Source organism: Corapipo altera, unplaced genomic scaffold (genome assembly GCF_003945725.1).
Source record: "Corapipo altera isolate COAL_440 unplaced genomic scaffold, ASM394572v1 150, whole genome shotgun sequence".
NCBI lineage: Eukaryota > Metazoa > Chordata > Aves > Passeriformes > Pipridae > Corapipo > Corapipo altera.
The window spans coordinates 3,222,413-3,245,815 of record NW_020884941.1 but is presented as its reverse complement, the minus strand read 5'-3'; the positions used below and the strand labels follow the sequence as shown (position 1 = coordinate 3,245,815).

Here is a 23,403-nt window from a genome sequence, read left to right as displayed (position 1 = left end):
ATCTCTCCAGCAGATTTTGTCCTTGTCTTCGCTCCCAGTGACACTCCTGCGGGATAATGCTGCACCCCACATGAATGATTTTCTCCTGACCCAGCCTCTCTCAAAGCTCTCTGACCAGATCCTGAAGTCCTTACTCAGCATCTACTCCCTCCAAATGTGATTAGCTTGAGTTGGCCTCAGCAATATCTCAAGATCTGTTGATGCTAATTTCCCTCATGCAGGTGCTTAGATAGAGAAGGGAGGGGACTAACAGGGAGATGAACAGTCAGGGCTTTTGTCTGATAAATAGTGGAGTAAAATCCTGAGAGGGCCATCAGAATTTGGCCTACCATGGTTAGAGAGCTGTGCAAACACTGTGACAAAATTTAAGCATTAGCCAGGCTGCTTTAGAGTCCAGCCCCTTTTTGCCTCTTTCTCTTCAAGCCAGAGGTCACCCACAGAGTATTTGAAAGAGGCTGCAATGATGCAAAGCACCCACATCTCCATCCTCATTCATGGCTTGGAGAAAGATTCAGAAAGAAAATGATCCTTGCTGGCTCTGTATGGCAAAAAGCCACAGCCACCTCCATTCTCCCAAAGTGAGGACCCAATGGCCACAACAACAGATTCTTCTACAGATGCATTAGGTGATACTTGTCTAATGGATGCACACGGCAGTGAGAACCCCTGGTTGTTCCTAGAGCTGTGTGCCCTCACATTACAGCTACCAGACACCCCTGCTCTGTGTGCAGGACTCACAGTCATGGGCACCCGGGCTCAGTGGGGTGCTAGTCCTGAACAGAAATAAGTTTATGGCTCCAGCTCCAAAAAGTAGGTCAGGCTGAGCCACTGGTTATACTGGGAGCATGAATGAGCTGCCTGCAAAGTCTCAGTGGTTGGAGGTGGGATCCAGGCTTTGTTTTTTACCAGTGATTTTGTCTGAGGAAAAGCATGTGCTAAACTTGCACTGCTGGAGGAGGGAAGAATGCATACAAGGAAAACACTTCTACCCACAGCAGGTAAGGAACAGTGCCAGCATCATATTATCAGTTGCAGATGACGGGTGATGGGCAAAATTCCCGCCACTTTCTAGATTTCTAAAAACACCTCCTCTGGGTCCAACAACAGACTGATAGAAAACACAGCCCACAGAAGCAGTCCCTGCCAGATGGTGTGTTTTGAACCACTATTAATCTAGACAACCTTTTGCACTGTTCAAAGAGTTTGTTCAGGAATAAAAAAAAAAAAGCTCCCCAAAATGCCTGGATGGAAGGAGCGGTCCCGGCAGCATCCGCTTCTCTCTTTGTCTTCTCCGCCAAGCATCTCCCGGCAGAACCAACCCGGGAGGAGGAGGCGCCGCCGAGGCAGCGGGGTTGGTGCTGGGTCAGGGACCCCGGCAATACCCGAGCCCTGGGGCGTTGTTCCTGCGGGAACGCCGGGATCCCGCAGCGGGGGAGCGCGGGGGGCCGGGGCGGGGCCGGACCGGGCGGGGCGGCCCGGACCCCCCGCCTTCCCCGGCACCTCCCCCGGCCCGCAGCCCGGTGCCCGCCCGGTCCGAGCGCGGCGGCGGCGCGGCCGGAGCGCGGCCATGGGCTCCCGGCTGAGCCGGCAGAGCAGCCTGGAGGAGGAGACCGGCGAGGAGCCCTGCCCCGGCAGGCTGGAGGGCGGTCGGGGCGACTTCCACCTCTCGTCGCTGCTCCTCCACCCGCAGAAGCTGCCCGGGGTGCTGCGGAAAGCCTCGCCCGCGCCCTACGTGCGGCGGGTGGGGTGGCTGCGGGAGATCCAGGCCACCATCCGGGAGCACAAGCGGGAGCACGCCGTGCACATCCTCCGGCTGCTGAGGAAGGTACCTGCTGCGGGGATGCGGGCCCGGGGCAGCGGGGCGGATCGGGGCAGGGCAGGCACAAAGGGCGGTGCGGGGCCGAGGGATGCAAGCAGGGATGGAGCCGCGGTTTACGAGCTCCCTTCTCGGCGGCGGGGGTTTGCAGCCCCCCTTGGCGGGGCGAGTCGGGCTCTTTGTGCTGCCTTTCTCCGCTCCGTGCCCCGGCGGGGCGGGAGCCGCCGCGCTCGGTCCCTGTCGCGGCAGGCGACACCCGCCCCGGCTCCTTGCCACCTCCTCGACCCCCAGCCTGGGCGAGGGGCACCTGGCCCGGCTGCCGGGGGGCAGAGAGGAGAGCTAGAGGAGAGCTATGCTGCACGCAGGAAAAGGGGCATCCGAGTCTGGGCTGTCCCCATCCACATCCCTCCGTGCCAACCCCTGGGTGTGCTCAGGAGTGATGCCCACCAGAAAAAAAACCACTGCCGTCCCACTGCCACCACATCCCATTATGCCCACCCAGCCAGGCTGGCTGAGACCTGTCTTTGGCAGAACCCAAAATGGTTTTGGAGAGGACCTCTGGGACAGTCTAGGCTGAGAGGAGAGGTAAAGGGGTCAGTGTATCAGCGGGAGCGTGTTTCTGTCTGCCGCCATTCAGGAACAGAAAAGCCAGTGTGCAGACAGCATGGTGCCAAACTGATGCTGAGGACAGAGCCCTGCTGCTGGAACAGAGCCATCTCCTCCATCACTCACTGCTACCATCACTTTCCAGGCAAACTCAGCGGCCCCAAACTGCAGGCAACTCTGAAATTGGTAGCACAGGGGACAGACAAATCCCACTTCTGATTTGGACATAAAACACTATCAATTCTTAGCTTATCATGTTGCTTCATTAGATAATGATCTACTTCATCTTGGGGACACACACTGCTCATCTTAGTAGTAAGTGACCTTTGGGTGTGAGTGTGGTAGAGCAGGGACTGGCTCTCTGGGAAGCTTGTGCAGCCATCGTACCAGCTGCAGGGAGCTGATTAACAGCCCTGTTCTGCACATCCCTGGGTTTTACAACACGTCCAACAATGGTGGTCAATGCCCTGAGCTGCCAGCGAGTTGCACACTCACAAATAAGAATTTACAGGACCAAAAATTACATCTCTGGTTTTCCTGTCCGCTACCTTAGCATTCATCTGAGGATTGTTACCAGCACCACAGACACTCTTCTTATCACACGTGTAGACAGATAAGCCCTCAGCAGAACTCTATGCTTGCACCAGTATGGCAGACAAGGGCTGAATAAGATTTCAAAGGCCGTTTTGGAAAGGCACCGTTACAAGAAGCTTTTGAAGAAAGAGAGGCAACCACTCACTTCATGGACATGGCGATGTAACGTGAACAGACTTTTGTAGGGTATGCCAGAGGCCAGAACTGCAGAATGTCATTTTCTATAGTGCTCAGCATCTCTCCTTGGGACTGAAGCATTGAAACCCTCCATAGACCTTGGAGGTCTCCGGAAGGTCCATCTCTGAACAGCCAGGGTTTGAATGCTAAGTCACAGGACCATATGGAATGGAGGGTCGTTTCTAAGCTCCTTTCAGGATCACTTAAACACTTGGCTTCCCCACATCTGTGCTGAGAATTACCATGTCCTGAACACTTACATTTTGCCCACTGCCTTTCCAGTTCCCCATATTATTCCTGGCCCTTATCTCTGCCTGTCCCTGTCACAACAGTGGCTGTCTGTTCATCTGCTCGTGACAGAGCAGTGGGACATGCCTCCTGTAGTCACAACAGAACCTTTCTTGCCAAGTAAGACAGGAACCCACCTAGCAGCACCCCAAAGCCTCAGCTCACGGAGTGCTCAGAGGTTTCAGAGACAGAGCGCTACACCACTAACGTGTACCACCCCCTTCAACAGCTGAGCACAACCATCACCCCGGCTGGGGTCATGTATTGACAACCAATCCTCCTCACATGTCCAGTGTCAGCTTCAGAGAATAATATGATCAATCCTTTTTCTCATTTACAAATTTTCTTCACGACTAAATTCACCCCTTAGCTTGGTCCCCAGCATGTCCTTCCTTACCTTGGCAGCAACACGCTCTCGGGGGTCGAGGATCAGTGTGTCCCAGGGGACGGTCTGTTTGTTACCTGTAAAAAAACAGATACCTTGTTCACTCTAGTGGACAGGGAGGATATTTAACATCACACCTCATCACTGTGCCTTGGGCCAGGGTGCAAATACCCTAGAGAGGGCAGGGAAATGGTGGGACAGGAATCACAGCCTCCTCGGGTGAGCAGACACGCTCAGCCAGGCTGGAGGACACGGGCTCCCAATGTACCTCCTGCTGCTCCCAGCAGACACACACCTTGTGCACCCTGCAGATAGAGTGTATCTGCCAGTGGCTTTTGACCTGTGTTCTGCAGGGCTGTGGACTACTCCTAAGATGTTGATAGGGTGTGATAAAGTAGAGCAAGCAAGCCAGGCAGAAGCAGGTCCGCTAACGGAGATGCAAGACCCAGCATTTTAGAAGACTGCACAGAGAACAACTGCAAACCACAGGTGTACACGTGCTTTGTACATCAACACTAGGACAGCTCCGTTGCGCATCATCAGCCTCAGAAATGCCCACCTGCAGAAGCCAGACCAGCTTTCCTGCTGATCTAAGTGGGCATCACTCAGGTGAAGCCAGGGGAGACATCAGACTAGCAAAAAGTCTGGTGTGATCTGTTTTCCCTGTGCTGAGACAATGACCAAGTGTCATTTTTAAGACAACAGCGCTAAGCCAGCTGAACTGGCAAGACTTTTAATATTCTGCTGTCAGCAGCCACCCTTTAGGTGGTACAAAATTTTCTGAGAAATGAGAGAGAGGGAGAAAGGGAAATAAGTAAGATGAACCAGAAAATGCCTCTGGGCTAAGAATTTATGGAATATCAATGTGAAGTGAATATTTACAGCTATATTACTTACAAAACCCTTGCAGGCAGGATTTATAATGGGAATGCAGATTCATCTTAATGGTAAAGCTCCAACTGGGGGACTTTAATTACTTGTCTGACATCCACTGCTGCACGCCCAGCCATGCCATCCTCACGGCAGATTTCTTCATCTGTGCATATTACACTTGGCGTAGGAGGCTCCATTTCCCTGAAGCCTTATGGTTAAGGGAGACACTGGCATGATGCCTTGGTACACTCCTGGCCCATATCCAGCTGTGGCTGTCTGTCCTTCAGGACTGATCCACTGCTTGGCTTCCTTGGTTGCTTATGGGTGTCGTCTGTGTACACACAGTGATGGGGCTGTAAAGCATTTGATTTGTTGTCCCTTTCTCCACCAGATCTGTAAGCAGGATCTCTTTGGTATTGTTCTTTCTGCTAAATCCAAGCATACCCAGAGCAGGATACAGCATGATCTTATATTGGTGCTTAGAGTTTAAGATCCCACACCTTTGCCAGCTATGGCTCCATCCCTGTTGGTGATGTATGTGCATACATCCAGCTTTTTTTCCCCTCTCTCTCCTTTTTTTTTTTTAGCTCTCAGTCACTGGGTGGTGCCTGAAGCACACGCTCGGCAGAGCAGTGTGAACATATGGGGCACCCATTTGCTTATTCATTTCTCCTGTCAGCAGCATACAGAATGGGGATAAGACTTGTTTCCTCCCTCAGCTGAGCCCTCCTTGTCAACTGAATCAAACCCAGCACCATCCCTATTAGGAAGGTTTTTCTTGTTCTACATTTCTACTCCTAAGGTATTTTTTTCTGCTCCTGTGATTTTTATGTGAGTATGTGATCTCTCTTTTCCAGATTTTTTTTTGTTTTTCACCACTTTATGATACCTTCTGATTGTAATAACTGTGTCATATATTAACTCTTGGCCGTCCTCTTAACAAGGAACAGCTTAGTTCCTTGCAGTATCACCCATCTGACTCCTGGGGAGGCTTTTTGTTCCTAAAGCTGCTGAGGTTTCTTCCAACATGTCCAAAGATGTCCTGTACCCTGGTCAAGGCAGATGAGTTGCATGGACCACAGATGTTCCCTTAACTCATATTGTGGAAGGTGGGAAGAGGAGTCCCTCTGATTGTGGTGTAAAGCCACCTATAAATGTACCATTACACCCAAAAGACAATGCTGCCAACGCTTAGTGCTTACTGAAAAATTCACAGCACAGCTAAACTCATAAGGATGGGCAGGACTTCTGCTCAGCCAGCCACCACCAGGGTGTAATGGCAGCATCTAAATACCTGAGAAAGGTTTGATTCTTCCAGAAAAGCTGAGATTGGAGAAGTATCTTTAGAGCCACCCTTCCTGCTTGGCTTCTTCAGCGGATTCGCACATAGAGGCTGAAAAAGCTGTGTTTCTCTAAAACTAATTCTCTCTGGGCTCCAGCCAGCCTGAAAATTATAAGAGTTCTCACCTTCCTGTAATAGGTGGAAAGAAGGTGGAAGCCCTTAGGCTCACTAGCTCAAATTAACACTGCATCTCATTGAACTCTCTGGCTGTCTGCATCCCCTAGCACAGAAATGCTTGGTCAGATACAGCTGCTTCACCTCTGTTGGATAATTTCCTGTACTGAGCATCCAGCTGGCACCTCATCAGATTTACTTTCTGGTTTCAAAACACCTCATGGTTATAGCTAAGAGGAAGCCCATGTATGAGACCGTCTGTTTTTCGTGTAGGACCTGGGACTGGAAGGAACATTCCTCAATGAAGTGCTCTACAAAAATGCAACTTTCCTCAACTTGGTGGATCCCATCTCCCATGACTTGCTGATGAGCCTTGCTAGGGATCTGCAGTGTCCCAAAAAGGTGAGTGTTCCCTCAGCCCTGCAATCCTTCAGAAACATCCACTGTATGCTGCCAATCCCTGGGATTGGCAGCAAATAGATTGTGGGACATATTTCTGTACAAATCAGCTAAAACAACCTCAGCACATGAGTGCAGCTGAAGGAGAGGGTGGTTATGTGCACAGAAATCAGGAAATTACTTTTTGTGCCTATAAACCTTGGTGACGGGGTACAGTGCCGTATTCACTGGTATCACAGGGGTTCAAAGCAGCTAGAGCTTATGGGGGGCTTATGGGGCTGCAGAGGAGAGCAGAGGTCTCTGCAGGAAAACCACCTCTCTCTTCCCAGGCCCTTTGCCATATGTAACTACCCTAACCCAGTATTACTTCCCCCCAAACCCTCCCAGATCTCCCAGTAAAGGATGGTGCTGTAGGAATATATTGCAACTCAGGGTTCAAGTAAATGTGTTACATGCACATTATCCCTGCACTGCTCCAGCACTTCCCTTCAGAGCATGAGGTGAACAGAGACAGAAAGGCAAGGCTGAGCACAGGCAAACATCACAGATGCCACAGTCCCACTGCAACACCAGCACCTATTTCTATTACCTTTGCCACCACAAACACTTGGATTTGCAATGTATCCATTTGCTCATCAGGCTTGGCAAGTGTCATGTTTGCTTTATAAAGAGAGCAATGGAGTAAATTTCTTATTCAAAGAGAGATATTAAGTACACAGAGCTCAGAGCAAGCAGCAGCACCCCAGGGAATACACTGAATGCCTGGTGTAGATTAGTGGCATTTCTAACCTTGTTCTGCATCTCCTGAGGCTCACTGATAACAATTAGCCAGTCAGGTCTCAATAGACAAACTACATTTAGCCAAAGTTTAATCATCATTATTGGTCTGCAATGCAGCCTGAAAAAATAAATCTCTGTGCAAATTCTATAAGCATCTAAAGGAGGGGAGTGGGTTGCAGCGCTAGTTCCTCTTTAGTCATACTTCATTTGACCTTATCTCCAGCTGCTCTCCCAGACCATCTCCAACCCCATGCTGTGCAGTGCCCCTCAGGGCAGGCAGCAGGAGGGGATGTTACCCTCCTCACCCAGGTGTTCAGTAGATAACATGCTACAATTTTTATACACCTGCATAATACCCCCCTCTCATTTCATGCCTTATAGATGCACATGCTTATCTGCACTAACACACATACCACTACATAGATATGATTTTCACCATTCCTAAGGAAGATGTTGAGCACCTGAGCTGCCCCTCAAAGCCATGAGGAGTTTAACTCAGTAGTTGGAGAGATTCAGTACCTACAGCACCCTTCCCAGAACACACACTATCAGACCACGTCCCGTCTCCGACCCTGGCTGAGCATCTGGTGGGTGTAACTGCATTACAGGCAAGCAGGCTGAGTGCAACTCCCAGTCTGTCAGTCGAAATTAAATCAGTGAGGACACGGGAGAGAACAGGAGGGTAATTCTCAGTTGTGTGAGCCAGCAGTCGCTCACAGAGCACTGTGCCAGCTGCTGTGCTGAAGCCTGGTGTGCACGTGCCCCCACTTGGAAAGGTTTGCTGTTGTAGGTGACAGCAGAGTGCCAGCTGCAGCCTTGCCAGCACAGTACCAGGCTAGAACAAGGCACCTATCCCAAGAGCATGAGCTAGTCCCTGTGGATTCCTAGGGGGCTGGAATAGGGGTCAGCGGGTGCTCAGCTGAGCACTAAGGCTGGAATCCCTCTCCACTGGGCACAGCAGAACTGCCACACGCTGGCAGCACATCCCATGAGGGTTGAGCTGATTCAGTGACTGCTGAGGGAAGTCACAGTGCAGCTGTTGGCCCACAGTGCAGTGCTTTAACCACTCACAATAAAGAATAAATCAGTGTATACCCTGACAGATTTACTATGTATTTACCTGTCAAGTCCCTAAATGCACATGTTGCACCATGGCTGGAGGGCTGAGGAATGAGAGTGCAGGTGTCTGTCAGCATTTGGAAAATATGGTAGAGAGGGCAAAAGTCCCAACCTTCAGCAGCTGCCTCATATTCTGCTGTGGTGCAGGCAGAGTCTAAGTTGTCCCTTTGCTTTCAGGAATATGACCCTTGGAAATCCTCAGACAGGATCTGCAGGCAGCTGATTTACCACCTGACGCCCCACTCGAAATGGCATCGGCACGGCATGCCCCGGAGGAAGTCCCAAGTGTGGTAAGGAGCCTGGCAGGGACAGGATGGGGGATCTGCCTCTAGAAACTGTGTTGCACCATCCCAGTGTGCCTTCTCAGAGAAGGGCAGGACTGAAAACCGTGCACGGCAGCTGCTGTGCAGTCTCTTACAAAACCCAAGCAGGGTCAGCCCCAACACCCTTCTCCTTGCTCTGGTTTGCCATTTACTCTTTTTTGTGTAGTCTTACAGTTCCTCCCTCTCTCCAAAGCACACTGAACTCAATCCCACTGATTGCACAGCACAGACAACCCTCCTGCAGGGTGTTCAGCCCCAGAGCTGGCAGCCTTGCAGAGACACCCACGTGCCAGCTGAGCTCTGCATCCCACTTTGTCCTTGTTTATATCAGTAAAACTTGCTGCCTGTGGGAAAGGTGTCCCATTATGAGGCACTGCCATAAGCTGATCACCCCATTCAGTAGGAACCACTTTGGGGTGGCTGGCAGAGATATGACCATCCTTCTCAACTCCCAGTTCTCTACCAGCACCCAGAGAGGGCCTGGAGATGGTACTGGGCCTTATACAAAGGCAGCACAACTCAAAGTACATCGGCCACTGACAGGTACTGGATGGCAGCTGCTTTCCACTACTAGAAATGTATTCAGACACCTACACTTGTTCCCTCCTTGACACTCACTAGCTTCTGTAACCAGATAAAGAGCAATCCCCACCTTCTCTCTTCATTTTCTTTGAGCAAACCCTGCTCCTGTGATGCAGATCACCAATGCTGAAGAGAAGACAGAGAAGTGACTAAGAAAAGAGCCCATGTCAGCCCCATTAGTTTCACAGGAATAAATGCAGGATTGGATAAAAAGAAATGCAAAATCAGCAGCACTCTCAGAAAGTCCTTGGGCTTTTCTGAGACTTTTAGTCTTTGATGTGTGTGCCAGCAACTTAAAATCCCCCACGGGAATTGACATTTCCATCGTACCTTTCATTCTGACTCAGAGGCAGATCCCCAGTGCATTTTAAGGAATAAAATCCCTAATATCATGATTTCCAGGCCATCTGCCTCTCATACCTATAGCCCCACTTTGCCACCAAATCTGAGCACTCCGAATGCTCTCCTTCCCAGCACCCCACAGCCCAGGACTGTTTGTGCTGCTTTGCAGGTGGGAACCACAGCACAGAACAAGACAGGTTCCAGAGCTGAATCCTTTCTGGTTTTCCAAGTGAAAAATCCCTCCCTACTGCTACTAACTCAACCCTCTGCCTCCATACTCCTGCTTGCAGGCAGAACAAACCTCTTTTGGTTGTTGGACTCCAGGATGAAGAATCAGACTGGAAGTGTTCTCTGTGATTGCACAGCCCAGGGACAGCAGAGGACTGCAAACTGCTGCAAACTCATCACTTACCAACAACAGAGAGGAGGTCTGTGGCCAGAGGAAGAGCTCTGGGCCCCATGAACCCAAATCCCATGCAAATCCCAAAGTCTTGGCCAGGTACAGAACATCTGTGAGCACAAGCAGGGAGAGGGCAACGAGGCAATGTGCGATGGAGGGAAATATAGGTCTAAAATGGGTGGCCTTACCTGGAAACCAGGCCCAGTTACAAGGTGTTACATAAGGCACAAATTAATCTTAATTAAATATTTAACAGAAGAGCTTCCTCTTTTAAGTCTGGAGATGAAGTGGTTTGCAGTTTGCAGCAAAAGATGCCTACAGAGTTGGCATCCAAAGCTGCTGCAAGAAAACGGGTGTTGTCAGTAGCAGGAAGGCAAGAAATAGCTGCTTCATTTGGAGATACCAGGGCCTGAGTTTGTTCAGCCAGGCTGTTTTCACATGATCCAAATTCTCCACTTCTCTCTGTCAGCTAGTGGGAGTATTTTACTATTAGTGTCCGTTTTAAAACCCTTGGCTTGTACCCTTCCTTCCATTGAGGCCCGGTAAAGAGTATGGGGTAGCAGCAATGCTTTGAAGAAATGTCTAAAATCTAGTGGTGTTTAGGGACAGCAGAGAGGAATCTGTGCATGGAGATCACATTCAGGAAATTAATCCTCCTCTCACTTTTGCAGTGTCCTGGGCTTTGGCATCTGGTTTTCACAGAGCTGATGCAGGACTCCCTTCTTCTCCACTGAAATGCAATTTCTGCTTTCTGGCAGTATGTTAGATGGATCCAGGAGATAATTAACAAGCCCAGCCATACAGAGAGCTTGGAGCATCTGCCAGGTTTTAATTACATTTGGGCTGCTTTGGAGATGTGGTATGGGAGATTGAAAGGACCTGCAATACTGGAGTCAGATCACACATCGGGTGTTCCTCCCCACTGCCAAATAGCAAAAAAGGGGGTCACACACAGACTGATGATAGTCCCCATCTACATCTACCAGCTACTCTCAGTGGGACCCACACCCAGCAGGTACAAACCTGAGCCACCCATGAACTGATAGGGCAAAAAGGATAAGATACATTTCTTCAAGCACTACTGTTTTGATACACAGGCAGACCCCATACAGAAATGTGGAAGGACAAAGCCTATTTCAGCTCAGTGTACTCAGTGGAACAGCAGCTGGAGTGAGCAGGAGAGATCCAGTCCAGGCTGTGTCTTGTTTCTGTGCTTGACTAAGCTGCCAAGGTGAAGCTGGGAGGCAGTTTGCCCTCTGCATCTGTGCCTGTGGGTTCCTGACAGGGCTTTTCTGCCTTACACAGTGAAGGGTTAGCAGTGTCCCAGCTGTGCAGTCACCCAAAGAGACTATTTCAGCTGCCCAGGTGATACTCAGACAAGTTTGCCACACTGAAAGGAAGGGGCTCAGTTCTCCTTTCCTGCAAAATCCTGTCTTGGGTCTGCAGCTTCCAGCCAGCAGCCTGCACCCTACTGGCCCTGACCCTGCTTGGGTTGACTGCCTAGCCAAACTGGGAAGGTGAGCTCTTGGGGATTTACTCTGGGAGATTTAAAATTTAAAAATTCAGGAGCTGGAGGGTAAGATTTCTGCAGCAGGGACCAGCATAACTTTACTGCACAGTTTTCAGTCCCTTACATCCTAATGGGAATTCAGTTTTAGCACCGTTTTACAGTTGTATAGATCACTCCCACTTAACGAGCTGAATACATCCTAGAATGTTGTATAACTCCAGCTTCACTTTCTCACTAAATTGATGTTTATAGTGTAAAGATTAAGAAATGCATCACTACACAGATGTAGGCTTTTTAAGTTATCAACACCACATCTGTGGCATTTTGACAGGTGCAGAATTCTTAGATATTACTAATTCTTGTTTTCAGAAGTCTTGGGGCCTCCTTTAATGGTGAATTAAGGAAAATTGTCACCATCTGCCTCCAGAACAGGGCTGGACCCAGAGGGTGTATTACTTTTTGAGAGCCAGAACAGTTCAGAGAGAAAGAAGGGTATCAGGTGAAGACAGGCTTTGTGTGGAGAGCTGGATCTCAGCCTAGTCTGCGATCAGGAAACTGTGGATTACAACTGAGCTGTCTTGGCAAAGCCATGTCAGGGAACCTTAATGTATCTTCCACTTGCATCATTCCTGGAGCTGGCTACTTCAGTGTAACTATTTCCTTTCCAGAGTGCAAAGGATCAACCAAACCTGGATCCACAAAACAGAGCTTTACAATCAGAGGGTTCCTAACACAGGGGAAAAAAACCCAGATTTTTTGCACAGTGACTGGTTCTGGAGGAGCAAAGGCAGTTGTGTTTATGGAGTTAACTCCCAAACGACATGTGTGTGGGCTTTCCTTTTCACAAGTCTCACCACAGTTTTACTTTGCTCATCTGAGTGAATTTCACCGTGGCTAATCCAAAACTGGGTGGAGAACAGAGCATCCCTTCCGGGCTTACTGCTCCATTTCTGTTATTGACGTGCATTGCCCAGACATTGCAGCATTAGATGCACTTTTAAAATGCAGTGAAAGCACTTGTGTCTAGAGGACTTCAAGGAAACAGCCCTAAAGGGATTTGGATCTTTTTTTTTTTCTTTTTTTTTTTCCTTGAAAACATCACTCAGGGCTGTGGCTGACAGCTCTGGCAGATGAGATCCCAGCCTTCAAATGGCATGAGGTGAATATTAACTACAGCTTCATGTCAGCCTTATGCAACAGGGTAAATAGGCACCATCATTCCTGCTTTAGCAAAAGGAAGCCAAGTTAGAGAATACCAGTGAGTTAACTAAAGCCATATGGTAATAGCCATATGGGAGCACAAGAAGTGCCCCACACAATGTTTTCAATAAGCTGCTGCTCACAGAGATGTCAGCTGGACAGACATGAGCTGGTGGATGAGTTGTGGAGAGAGGCAGGAATCGTGCCCTCTTCTTGCAGAGCATCCCAAGCACTACCCATGATGAGGGTTCCCAGCAGCATCAAGAGGCAGATGCAGTTGGAAAGGCTGTCGGAGGTGGCAGAAAGGATCATCCAGCAGCTTGACACTGCCTTGTCAGAGTCAGAAGAAAAAGGCCAAGACTGGCAGGCAGGAGAAGCAGGACACTTTGATAGAGAGGCAGTGAGTGAAATAACAGAGGCTGGGTGGCAGATGGTAGTTAAAAGCCATCAGCAGAGACCTTGTGCCTTTGTGACCGTGACACAGTTGAAGGTCTGGCAAGGACATAGGCTGATACATGATATTTACAGTGAGGAGGCAGCATTATTCCCTGCTTTGCTAGGATAGGTCTAAATAATGAAGGGAAGCAACCTGAGGTCTGGCATGGATCAAGTGGCAGCACAAGGAAGGCCAAGGGTTCCCAGCTCTCCTGAACATACCTTCAAGAACAAAGTGAAGATGACAGAAGAGCCAGGAGGAGAGGCACTCAGCTGCATCAACACCTACAGATGTCCAGGTCCCATCCCAGTTGCAGAGGGAGGGGAGTAGGAGAAGGGCTACTTTTGCATTCCCTTGTCTCCCCACAGTTGGTCAAAAGAGCTTGGGCACAAGGATGGAGATGTGACTAAGAGACTTCTTCTGGAAGTGGCCTATTTGTGCACTGCCTCCATCTTCACAGCAGTGTCAGGCCCAGCCTCAGATCAGCTCAGGCTGGGGTAGTCTGTACTTTTGAGGCTTCTCTTTCCTTTTTCATGTTGCACTAGAGGCAGCTCAAGCCAGCCCTGCACAGCAGCACCCTGTGCCACAGAGAAGCAAAGCAAGCAGATTATGCTAAGTAGGCAATTAAAAAGCTCAGAATCCATCCCCTAAATCACTGCTGAAAGCAGGGAAGCCATCCAGACATGCCTGTCACAAGGTTCTGTGCAAGGAAGAGCAGCCAAGAGATACCTGACTCATGGCTAATTAGCCACTACTGGCAGTGCCTGTTAATGACGAAGGGGATGCACAGTAATGGGAGTTTCTGGCACCAGGAAAGTTTTCCATTTGGAGACAAATAAAATGTAAAAATAAAAGGAGGGGGAGAAAGCTGGTAATTCTCCAGAGAAACAGGCAAGGAGTGGTGGGCATCCCTCGCTGCTGAAATCCTGTCTGACTCTTACTGTCTCCTCCCAGTCTCTCTCCATAGCATGGAGACAAGGAAGTGAGGCTGGGACTCCAGGAATCTGAACATTCCTGGGCTGAACGAGCTCCTCCAAACCCCACAAAGCTAACAACAGGCCAAACACTCCTGTGACTGCTGCAAGTCCCAACAGGGCAACACTCAAGAGCCATTACACCCCTTCCCTGCAGCCACCAAAGAATTTAGCTGATGAGCAAGAAAATGAAGGGATTCAGTGCTAATAAAAGAAATGTGCTGAGCCTGCAGCTTCATGGACTCAAAGAAGGACCTGGAAGATGGCCTAAGGGTTAGTTCCCTTGGGACAGGTCCTCAAGACAAACAACTAGCAATTAATTTCAAGTTTCCTAATTTTTCCATCTCAAAACACTCTGAATTTGCTTATGCTAGCTGAGTTCTCAGGAGGCAGAAGATTTTTATCCCAAAATAAAGCCAGGGGAGGCACAAGATGGTTTCATCCCTTTCCCAGCCCACACTTCTCACTGAGAGAGAGGGGGATTTCTTCTGACACCTCCAGGTCCCTCAGGCTTCTGCTCTGTCTGCACTGATCCTGGGTGGATCTCACGTGGCCAGGGGACTGCTGGCTAATGCCCACTGAAGAGCAGAGCTGGCACCTAGGAAGGGATGATTGGCAGTGAGTGTAGAAGGAAGACTGTCTGCACATCCATAGGAGGAAGACCTGACCCTAAGATGGGAGTTGGGAACAATGGAAGTAAGAACTGTAAGAGGTGTACTTCCAAGTGCTCTCATCCCTCAGCAGAGCTGGACAAGGGTTGCAAGCAGAGTGTTGATTCCTTATAAACAGGAATCTGGGCCGGCAACTTTCCCCTCTGGATGCTGCATCCCCAGGCAGGCAGTAGGGAATGGACTGTTGATTGCCCTTGTTTCTTGCTCAAAGCTTCACAGAATTTCTCACTTGCAGCCATTTTTCCAGCATCTGAGGGAGTGGGGGTTTGTTTCCTCTCTAAGTTTGCTGCAGATAATACAAACACAGTCTGCTTCCCTGAATCAAGAGTCCAGATCCTTGTTAGATGCAAATCCCCCCAATTATAAATCTGCCCAGAGCACCAGTTGTGGTAGCATTAGGTTAATCCAGCCCCTAGTGTTTCTGCAGCCCTCTGTCTACAAGTCCCACGGGCATCAAGAGCCACATTTCTAAGTAGCTGTTGTGTCTCACACAAAGGAAAAAAACCTTCTGCAGCTGAAGCAATCTTTAAGCCTATTTCACTTGCAGAAATTAGGGGATAATAGATGACCCATTTCCCTGGAAGTAAGCCTAGCATTTTCTCAGCTGCTGCACAAGCGACTGAGAGCTCGGTGTCCTGCGTGTCCTGCCCCCCACCCCCTCACACTCCTTGAGAAGTAGAGCTTAAAAGGGCTCAAAAAAACTCCCCCAAAACCAAGTGTCAGATAATTCAGAGTCAAGCACCTACCCACGTCTCCCTGACCCTTTTCTGTCAGCAAGTACATTTACCTCTAAAGCAATAGAGGAGGAGTGGCCAGCTGTGCTGGGCTCTTCCTAGGGATGGCGTTTAGCTGCACCTCTTGGAGCTGCACAGAAACACCAAGGAGGTGAGGAGGAGGCTGCCAGGGTTCACAGCATGCGTGGGATGTTGGATCTCATGCTTCAGCACTTACCAGAGAGCCTGGCTGCAGCACGGGGGCTTATGTCCACCAGGACGAGGCTCCTACAGACACATCATCCCTACAAGAAGCATTTTTATAGGCAAGAGAACAATTTAAGCACAGGAGGAGCCCACAGTGCTGGGACAGGAGGCCCAGAGTCACCCTGGCAGGTACAGCAATGAGGGCAAAAGGAAGCAGCAAAAACACAGGAAAGGAAAGAAAAACAAGCCAGCAAAGAAGGGAGGGCGGGCTCTGGCACAGGACAGGAGGGTTTAAGCACATTCAGCCGGGAGCAGTCCAGTCTGCAGAATCAATTATGGGAAGATAATTTTTCTGCTCGATTAAAGTCTCCTTGGGGTATTGGCTTGTTGCTGGGGAGAGCAGCAGAAGGTACCTGCTCTGGTCAGAGCACGATCCGTGACTTATTACTGCAGTCCCTGCACAGCAGTCAACAGGAGGGGAGGCTTTACGGGCGGAGAGAGACAGAGAGCACATTGCTTTTGTCTTTCAGACATTTCCCCTCACTTATCACTGTCTGCACTCAGAGCCAAGTCACTCTAAAGGGGACCCCAAGACCCATTCAGACCTGCCCCCTGTTAAGAAAAGAAAGCTGCTGCTGCAGACGCGGAAGGAAAAACGGCACCTGAATGCTGAGGACCGGCAGCAGGAGCGGTGCCGGCTCAGACGTGCCCTCCAGTGGTCCCCATCCCCAGACTAAACTGGGCTTGTGCCTCGTAGCTTTACAGAAGGGAAAGTTTGAGGAGGCTTTGCATAGACCGAGACAAGGCTTGGGGCTGGGGAAGGTGTCCCTCTGCTTGTGCCTCCTTTCTGTGTCCCCCACCCCCCCAGAATCTGCCATGGCTTGACAGCGCTGGGGAAGAAAATTTCCAGGAGCCACAGGCTGCATCTACACAAAATGGGCACTGAAGTAGTGACAGTCTTGCTTCTATGCTTGTTTATCCTTTATTACCCCACACTCCCAACAAAGTCTTATTCTAAACCCATAGAGGTCAGAGAAGGCTTCTGTATCTCTTGTACCAGCCCCTTATGGATGTAGAGGACTGTTTCCACCATGCACTCAGGTTCACAGAAGTTTCATTTCTCTCTGCTTAACCTGACCAGTATGAATGCATACCTTCACTGTGCATTTGATGCTTGGTTTTGCTAGGAAAAAAGTACTCCATATTAAACACCCAATTAAAACACAGCTAAAGGGATAAGCTGAGACTCTTCCAGCTTTGAGGCTAGTCCCTGATAGACTTCATACAAGTTGGAACCCTCTCTTGTGGTAGATTGTGCTACACCACTGCCAGTGGTTGGTGACAAACTATACCAAAAAACCACACACACTGTTTTTCCACAGAGTTAAAAGAAATGCAGCTCCCAGGCAGCCTAGGCTGATCTCAAGAATCCCCTGGATTTGTAGGAAAAGGGAGGCTTGCCCAGTGTCACCACAGCATGCTCAACTGCTACTGCTATTGCAGCAGCTAAAAGAACTGCATCACTGCTACAAGCAACATGGTGGATTAATTCTTCACAGTCTCATCTCTGGGGCCCTGATATTGGAAAGATATCAAATACCATCTCCAAGTGGAGGCCCTATGGAGACCTCTCTTGTGTGCTTTCAGACCAGTTCTCCAGGACATCAGTCTCTGCTGTTTGACAGTACAGACAAGCACTGCTCCCCTTACCCCTCCTGCGATTCACTCACGAGTAGCGTGAGTCATCTAAAGTGTAAATATTTAGTAAGTAATACATTTTACTTACAATACTTTGAGGTCTGAATACAAGCTAATCCATGCTTGTATTACCTCTCTACCATGAGAGCTCATTAGTTTGAATCCATGCTTGCAGATACAGCCTCAGCCTGGCACAGTGAATGCCCAGGGGAAACAGAAGGGCACATAGAAATAACCTGGGCAAAGTGCTACTAAACCCAGAACAGGAATTTGTGGGCTTAAGAATTGACAGGGCAGGCCATGAGGTCTGCACCTCACGTTCCTACCACGAAGCACAGCTACAGGTTTGCCAGTGTTGAACGTGTCCAAAAGGGCTGTTGCCGGACCTGATGCACATTTATTCATTCATGTTAACACATGCTCATAGGGGATTATTAAGGACTGAAATTTCCAGGATGCCGTGAACTGCATGTGTAAAGCAAAGCTGTAGAGGCAGCATCACATCCTCTCCACAACTACAGAAGAGCCTGGCAGTCCTAAGGCTCGTAGGGACATTCTCACCTGCCACGGGAGCTCCTGCGGTGCTGCAGCCTCCTCCGAGGAAATTGCATGTCCCCATGAACCCATTGCTTTCAGGGACTGGCTGTGCCACAGGAGTGCAGGACACTACAGAGAGCCAGATAGGAAGAGTGGGGACCTTCGAAGTGGTGGTTAATTCTTAACCCCCCCTGATCCTCCCAAGCTCAACAAGGCACTTACAGACCCCCTGAGCACATGACTGGGGGTCCTACGAGGACTCCCGTATCCTTAGAGCTAGATGTGTCTGAAAGAGCAGCAAGACTAACATAATTTGCACTAAGGGATTAGGTTCTTCTGTGTTACACCAACACACACTTTCTACTCAGTTTTGCAAAGTATCCCCACCAGCTCCTGTAGCCCCACAGCACTCTCACAAACCCACAGTCCATTATAACACTCCACTCCCCACTCCCTTTGCATACCCAACAGCCCCATAACACAGCTTTGCCTGCTGTACAGCTTGCCTACCTCCTCCTCTCTCCGCTTGCCAGGCAGACAGCAAAAGAAATGGCCGAAGCCATCTCTGAGCACCCTTATGCCCTCCCCGCCTCCTCACAGCTGCAGCAGATCCCAGATGATCTGCTGACCACAGAGACCCAAATAGGCAGCCACTGGTGCTGCTTACTGACTAAGTGCTGGTTGTGAAAGCTTAAAGAGACATGCAGTAAATCCACTCCTGGAGCGCAGTTTGCCTACTGGTGGTTTTCCTGGTAAAATATCAGTTTTTCAGCCATTTAACACTGCTCTCCTCTGCAGCACAGTCTGTTTGTGGCAGACCTTGGCATTCACCTGGAGAGGTGGCTCACAAACAGCCCCCACATAGTGCAAACCAGTGCACTTTGAAAGTTTGCTTGCCTTGGTTATTTTTGCTTTCTATGCATGAGCGTCCGTACACACACAGACAGACAAACCCTTTGAAATCTGCTGGTGGAAGACACTTTAGCATCCTGTGTTTAGCCAGTTCTGGCAAAGTTCATGTATAGGTGCTGAGAACACACAGGAAAGCCCCAGGACAGCCTGCCCTGAGGTATGGTACAAATGCTTGTTTCCCCTATAAGCTCTATTAACCCTTTGCTTAATGTTCTAGCCCCTGCTGTTAATGAGTCCTCCCCTGACACAAGCGCTCTCTCTCTTGGGTGAGATGGATGGGAGTGCTTCCCTTAACGATCTCTTTCCCCTTTTCCATAATCAGCCTGAAGACCAGCCTGCAGAAGAAGGTGAGCCAGGACTCCATGGATTTGTCGGGGATCCCCCTGACCATGCGGGATGTCCACCGCATGGCCTACTACCTGCAGAACAACGGGGACCACCTCACCTCCGTGGACCTGAGCTTCACCGAGCTGAACGATGACATGGTGCGCCTGCTGCTGCCCTTCCTCTGGGCGCTCCCCAAGCTCACCCACCTTTCCCTCAACGGCAACCGGCTGACGCGGGCGACCATGAAGGAGCTGACTGACACCATGAAGGACATGAACAAGTTCCCTTGCCTGGCCTGGGTTGACCTCGGCAACAACGTGGACGTCTCCTCCATGCCGCAGCCGCTGCTCGTGGGCCTGCGCAAGCGGCTCAGCCAGCAGACCACGCTGCCTACCATCTATGAGGCGCTTGACTGCGACTCTGAGATCGCCGGCGGGCACGAGGGCAGCCAGCCAGAGGATGAAGCAGCCGGAAGCACCCCGCCACGTGCTTTTTCTCAGCAGGGCTGCGAGAGGTGACTGAACAACAGGCCGGCGCTGGCACACTGAAGCCACCCCAAGGAACAGTTTTGAGTACAAACATCAAGCAGAAGGCCAGCTTAGCCGGCTTCCTTTGGCTCTTTTTCTCTCACCTTTCCTGACATCTCCCCCCCAACCTACTGTGAGATAAAAGCCTGTCGTCCCCCCACAACGTGCTCCGCTCCCTCCCCTCGCTGCCAAACCCATCGCCCACGTTCCAGAGAGGAACCAGTGACTTACAGTGAACCTGGTCCCCAGGCAGGGTCTCACTGGAAGACGGGAAAAGACCTGTCGGAGTCAAGAATATCCTCCAGCAGCCATTGGGTTGAGGGAAAGGGATGGGGGGGAACCTAAAACAGAAACAGGCTTGTAGTTTACTTCCTTTCTTCCTTTTCCTATGCACCTTGGAAACCTTGGGACCTGCAGCCTTGAGTGTGGAAGGAGGTACCCCAAGAGCCTAGCTGCTGTGGAGCTTAGTTGAAGAGGCCAGAGCTGGAGCCCGGCAGTGTGTCTCCCTCTTGTGTCTGGCTCCTTTTGTTTTGTTTTTTTCCTATTGTGTGTTTTGTATGAACGTCTGAACAAAGGGACCTGGTCAGAGACCATTGGATCACATAGGCTGGGGCGGACACATGGCTTGGAACTGCAGCATCAGGATATTTGCTGTGTGACCGGGGTGAGAGGGAGGGGAAGAAGGTATGTGTTGGTGGGAGCATGGGGGATGGGATGAGTTGGGATGGGATGGGAGGAGGGGGGAGAAAAGGGAGGGAGAATGGTCTTGTGGATTAGTAGGATTGGTTTCAAAAACTGTGCTTTTGTACTAAAATTACAAGTTCCAAGGTACTACAATTACAAGTTCCAAGTGAAATTGAGGAAAAGCTGACAAGCTAAGCACCTAACTGTGGCACTAGAGGAGCAAGCAGTGAATGTGCCAGAGATGGGCACTTCCCACAGCAAAGCTCAAAGCTTTGGCTCCTCGTGGCATATTGCATACCTCGTAATACAGACATGACGTGAGCAGCTGCATCGCCATTTCCAATGCTGTCCAAAAACCAAACCACTGATGCAGTATTTCTAGTGTTTTCCATGTTGCTCATGCTCTGTGTAAACATAATAAAGAGTTCTCTTGGACATGAGCGTGAAGCACTTCAGAGTCTGAGTATCTGGGTTGTTCACAAATTGAGCCAGCAGCCCAGGCACCGCAAGAATATGGACCAGGAGTCCTCATGCAGTGCCTGGGCAGTGTGGGAGAGGATCAGGTACCATTCATGTTGGTGAGAGTCGTTCATTCCTTTAAGGAAAGAGAAATATGGGTGTTCATTTGTGGTAGGCTGCCACCCTTCGTGCTGCAAGGGGCTGGTCCAGATCCCTCTACTGAGCCTTCCTTCCCTCCAGCAGATCAACATTTCCACCCAACTTAGGGTCATCTGTGAAATTCCTGGGGGTGCCCTCGATCCCCTCATCCAGATAACCAATAAAGACATTAAACAGGACTGGCCCCAGTACTGAGCCCTGGGGAACACCAGTAGTGACCGGCCCCAGCTGGATGTAACTCCATTTACCATCAGGACCCAGGCTCAGCCCTCAGTTTCCTCCCCTGCTGTGGAAGAGATGGTATTAATTTTTTCTCTTTTCCTTCCAAAATACCTTTCAGCAAAAATGAAAAGCATTTCAAATGTCAGCAAGATCTGCTTAAACTCTTACAGTCTAACCATAGCAGCACTCTGCTCTGTGCCAAGAAGAAAAGTCGGGCACAAAGGATTTAAACGAAGGCTTGGAGCTGCCTGGTGAGCCAGTGCATACCTAGAAAGAAGGAAAAGGGGCACTAAGCATTTGGTCTTTGGCTCTGAGCAGCGTGTCCCTAGAGCTCTGCATCAAGGCATCTTCACTGCTTCTCCAAAACAGTGGCACCCCTGCAAAATGAGGCAAGACCCCCAGTGTACAGCGCACCCCTGACACAGCTCCTCCCTGCAGAGCTCCTGGCCGAGCCCCAGGGAGGATCTGTGCAGCCTCTTTCCAGCCCTGCTTTTGGTCTGAGCTGTGCTACCCAGCAGGACGAGGATGAGACATCCAGCCCCTTGCAGGGGAATTCTATGCTAATCGCTGCCAACTCCAGGAGCTGGAGATAAAGCATGGCTTGAAACAGCCTGGTTCAGCTGAGCAGCTGTGGGATCTGTGTTTATTCCTCCATATGCTTTTGGTTCCTTTGCCATAGAAACCTCCCCATGGAGAGCTGGTTGTGAATAAGTACATGCAAATGCAAATCATGAGGTCCTGGCCTGGGAGACTGCCACTGCTTCTTGGATGAACTCCGACGGGCTGTAACTCAGCTGTGGAGGAATGATCCCAGCACACCCTGTTCCCTGCCAGCTCCTGACCCCACTGACAGGTGAAGGGCTCGGAGAGCACTGGTGTGCATCCAGCTCCAGAGCTGGGAAGTGCCCTGGTGTCCCCCACAGATGAGGTGTATGCTCAAGGAACAGGCCTGGAGGCTCCAAATCCACCATTTCCATAAAAGCTGAGTTCACAAACCAGAGAGGATGGTACAACCCAAATGAGCCTTTCCTTGCATTGAAGGAGAAAGCTCAGGGCTCTCAAAGGGGATTAAAGGGATGAGCTGCTAATTCAAGTCTCCCCACTGATACCCAGAGGGACCAGCTTAGTTATGCTCCTAAACCAGGGGACGCCTGCCCTGCAGTGAGCCCGTGTCTCCTGCTACATAACAGGAGATGGATCCCTGCCCTGCTGAATACTCTCCTCAGTATGTGCTTGCTGGTGTAGGGTTGTAACCTCAGCTGCTTAAAGCCACACACACCCCTCAGTATCAAAACTCACATACCAGGCTCTCCCCATCATTTTCATTTTTCCCAGCCTCCCTCTCCATGCAGGATGCAGATGCTCAGCCTGTGATGGGACCTGTGTCACGTAGCAGGGAGGAAGCTGCAGCTGCACAGGTAATTTCACAGTCCCTTCCCTACCCCTGACCTCCCACCAGGGGATCAGTCTCACAATAGCTCTTCAAGTGAGACATTTAAGCACACCTTCCAAAAGCAGTCTGCTGGAAGGAGAGGTCACCAGGTACAAAGCATGTCCCTTGAAGCTGTTGGTGAACACTGTCAGCTGGGGCTGTGTGGGCTCAGGCAGGCAGAGACCTCCAGCAGAACCAGCCTGCAAAGCCCAGCCACAGGGGCTGCACACACAGCTAATGAGGCTGTTGGTGCCAGAGAGCAGAGGGAAGAAGGAACAGCACAGACGCTTCCAGTTACTCCAACAGAAAAGCACTTGTTCCCTCCCTACCTAACTGGACAACACCTTCCTCACTCCTCCATCCTGTATTTTACCTCAGCCTCTGACCACAAACCCCAGGTAAGCATCCTGGCACACTCCAGGTGGCTGCCACAAGCCTCCCTCATTCCAGTCTGAATAACTAGTAATCATTTTGTTGAGGTAAGGATGCAAAAAGCAGCTGGAAGCACAGGCTTGTCTGATCTATTTTTTATTTCATATACTTCAAAACCTGTCAAGGCCCTTCTCTTCTGCACTGCCAAGGCTCTTTTATCAAC

At 50.2% G+C, this 23,403-nt stretch overlaps 2 protein-coding genes across 3 annotated transcripts in view; one reads left to right on the top strand and one right to left on the bottom strand.

Moving 5' to 3' along the window:
• Positions 1-3,928, bottom strand: part of GGT1 (gamma-glutamyltransferase 1) — a 41,431-nt gene extending 37,503 nt beyond the window's left edge. For both annotated transcript variants that reach the window (XM_027661701.1, XM_027661702.1), the window contains exon 1: positions 3,879-3,928. The gene's annotated coding sequence lies outside the window, so the exon portion shown is untranslated. The remainder of the gene's footprint in view (positions 1-3,878) is intronic.
• On the top strand, positions 1,525-20,986 carry LRRC75B (leucine rich repeat containing 75B). The gene is made up of 4 exons (XM_027661708.1): positions 1,525-1,825; positions 6,469-6,597; positions 8,671-8,783; positions 19,321-20,986. Exons 1-4 carry the CDS (start codon positions 1,568-1,570, stop codon positions 19,841-19,843), a joined length of 1,023 nt encoding a protein of 340 aa, XP_027517509.1. The 5' UTR covers positions 1,525-1,567; the 3' UTR covers positions 19,844-20,986.
• The last annotated feature ends 2,417 nt before the right edge of the window (positions 20,987-23,403 follow it).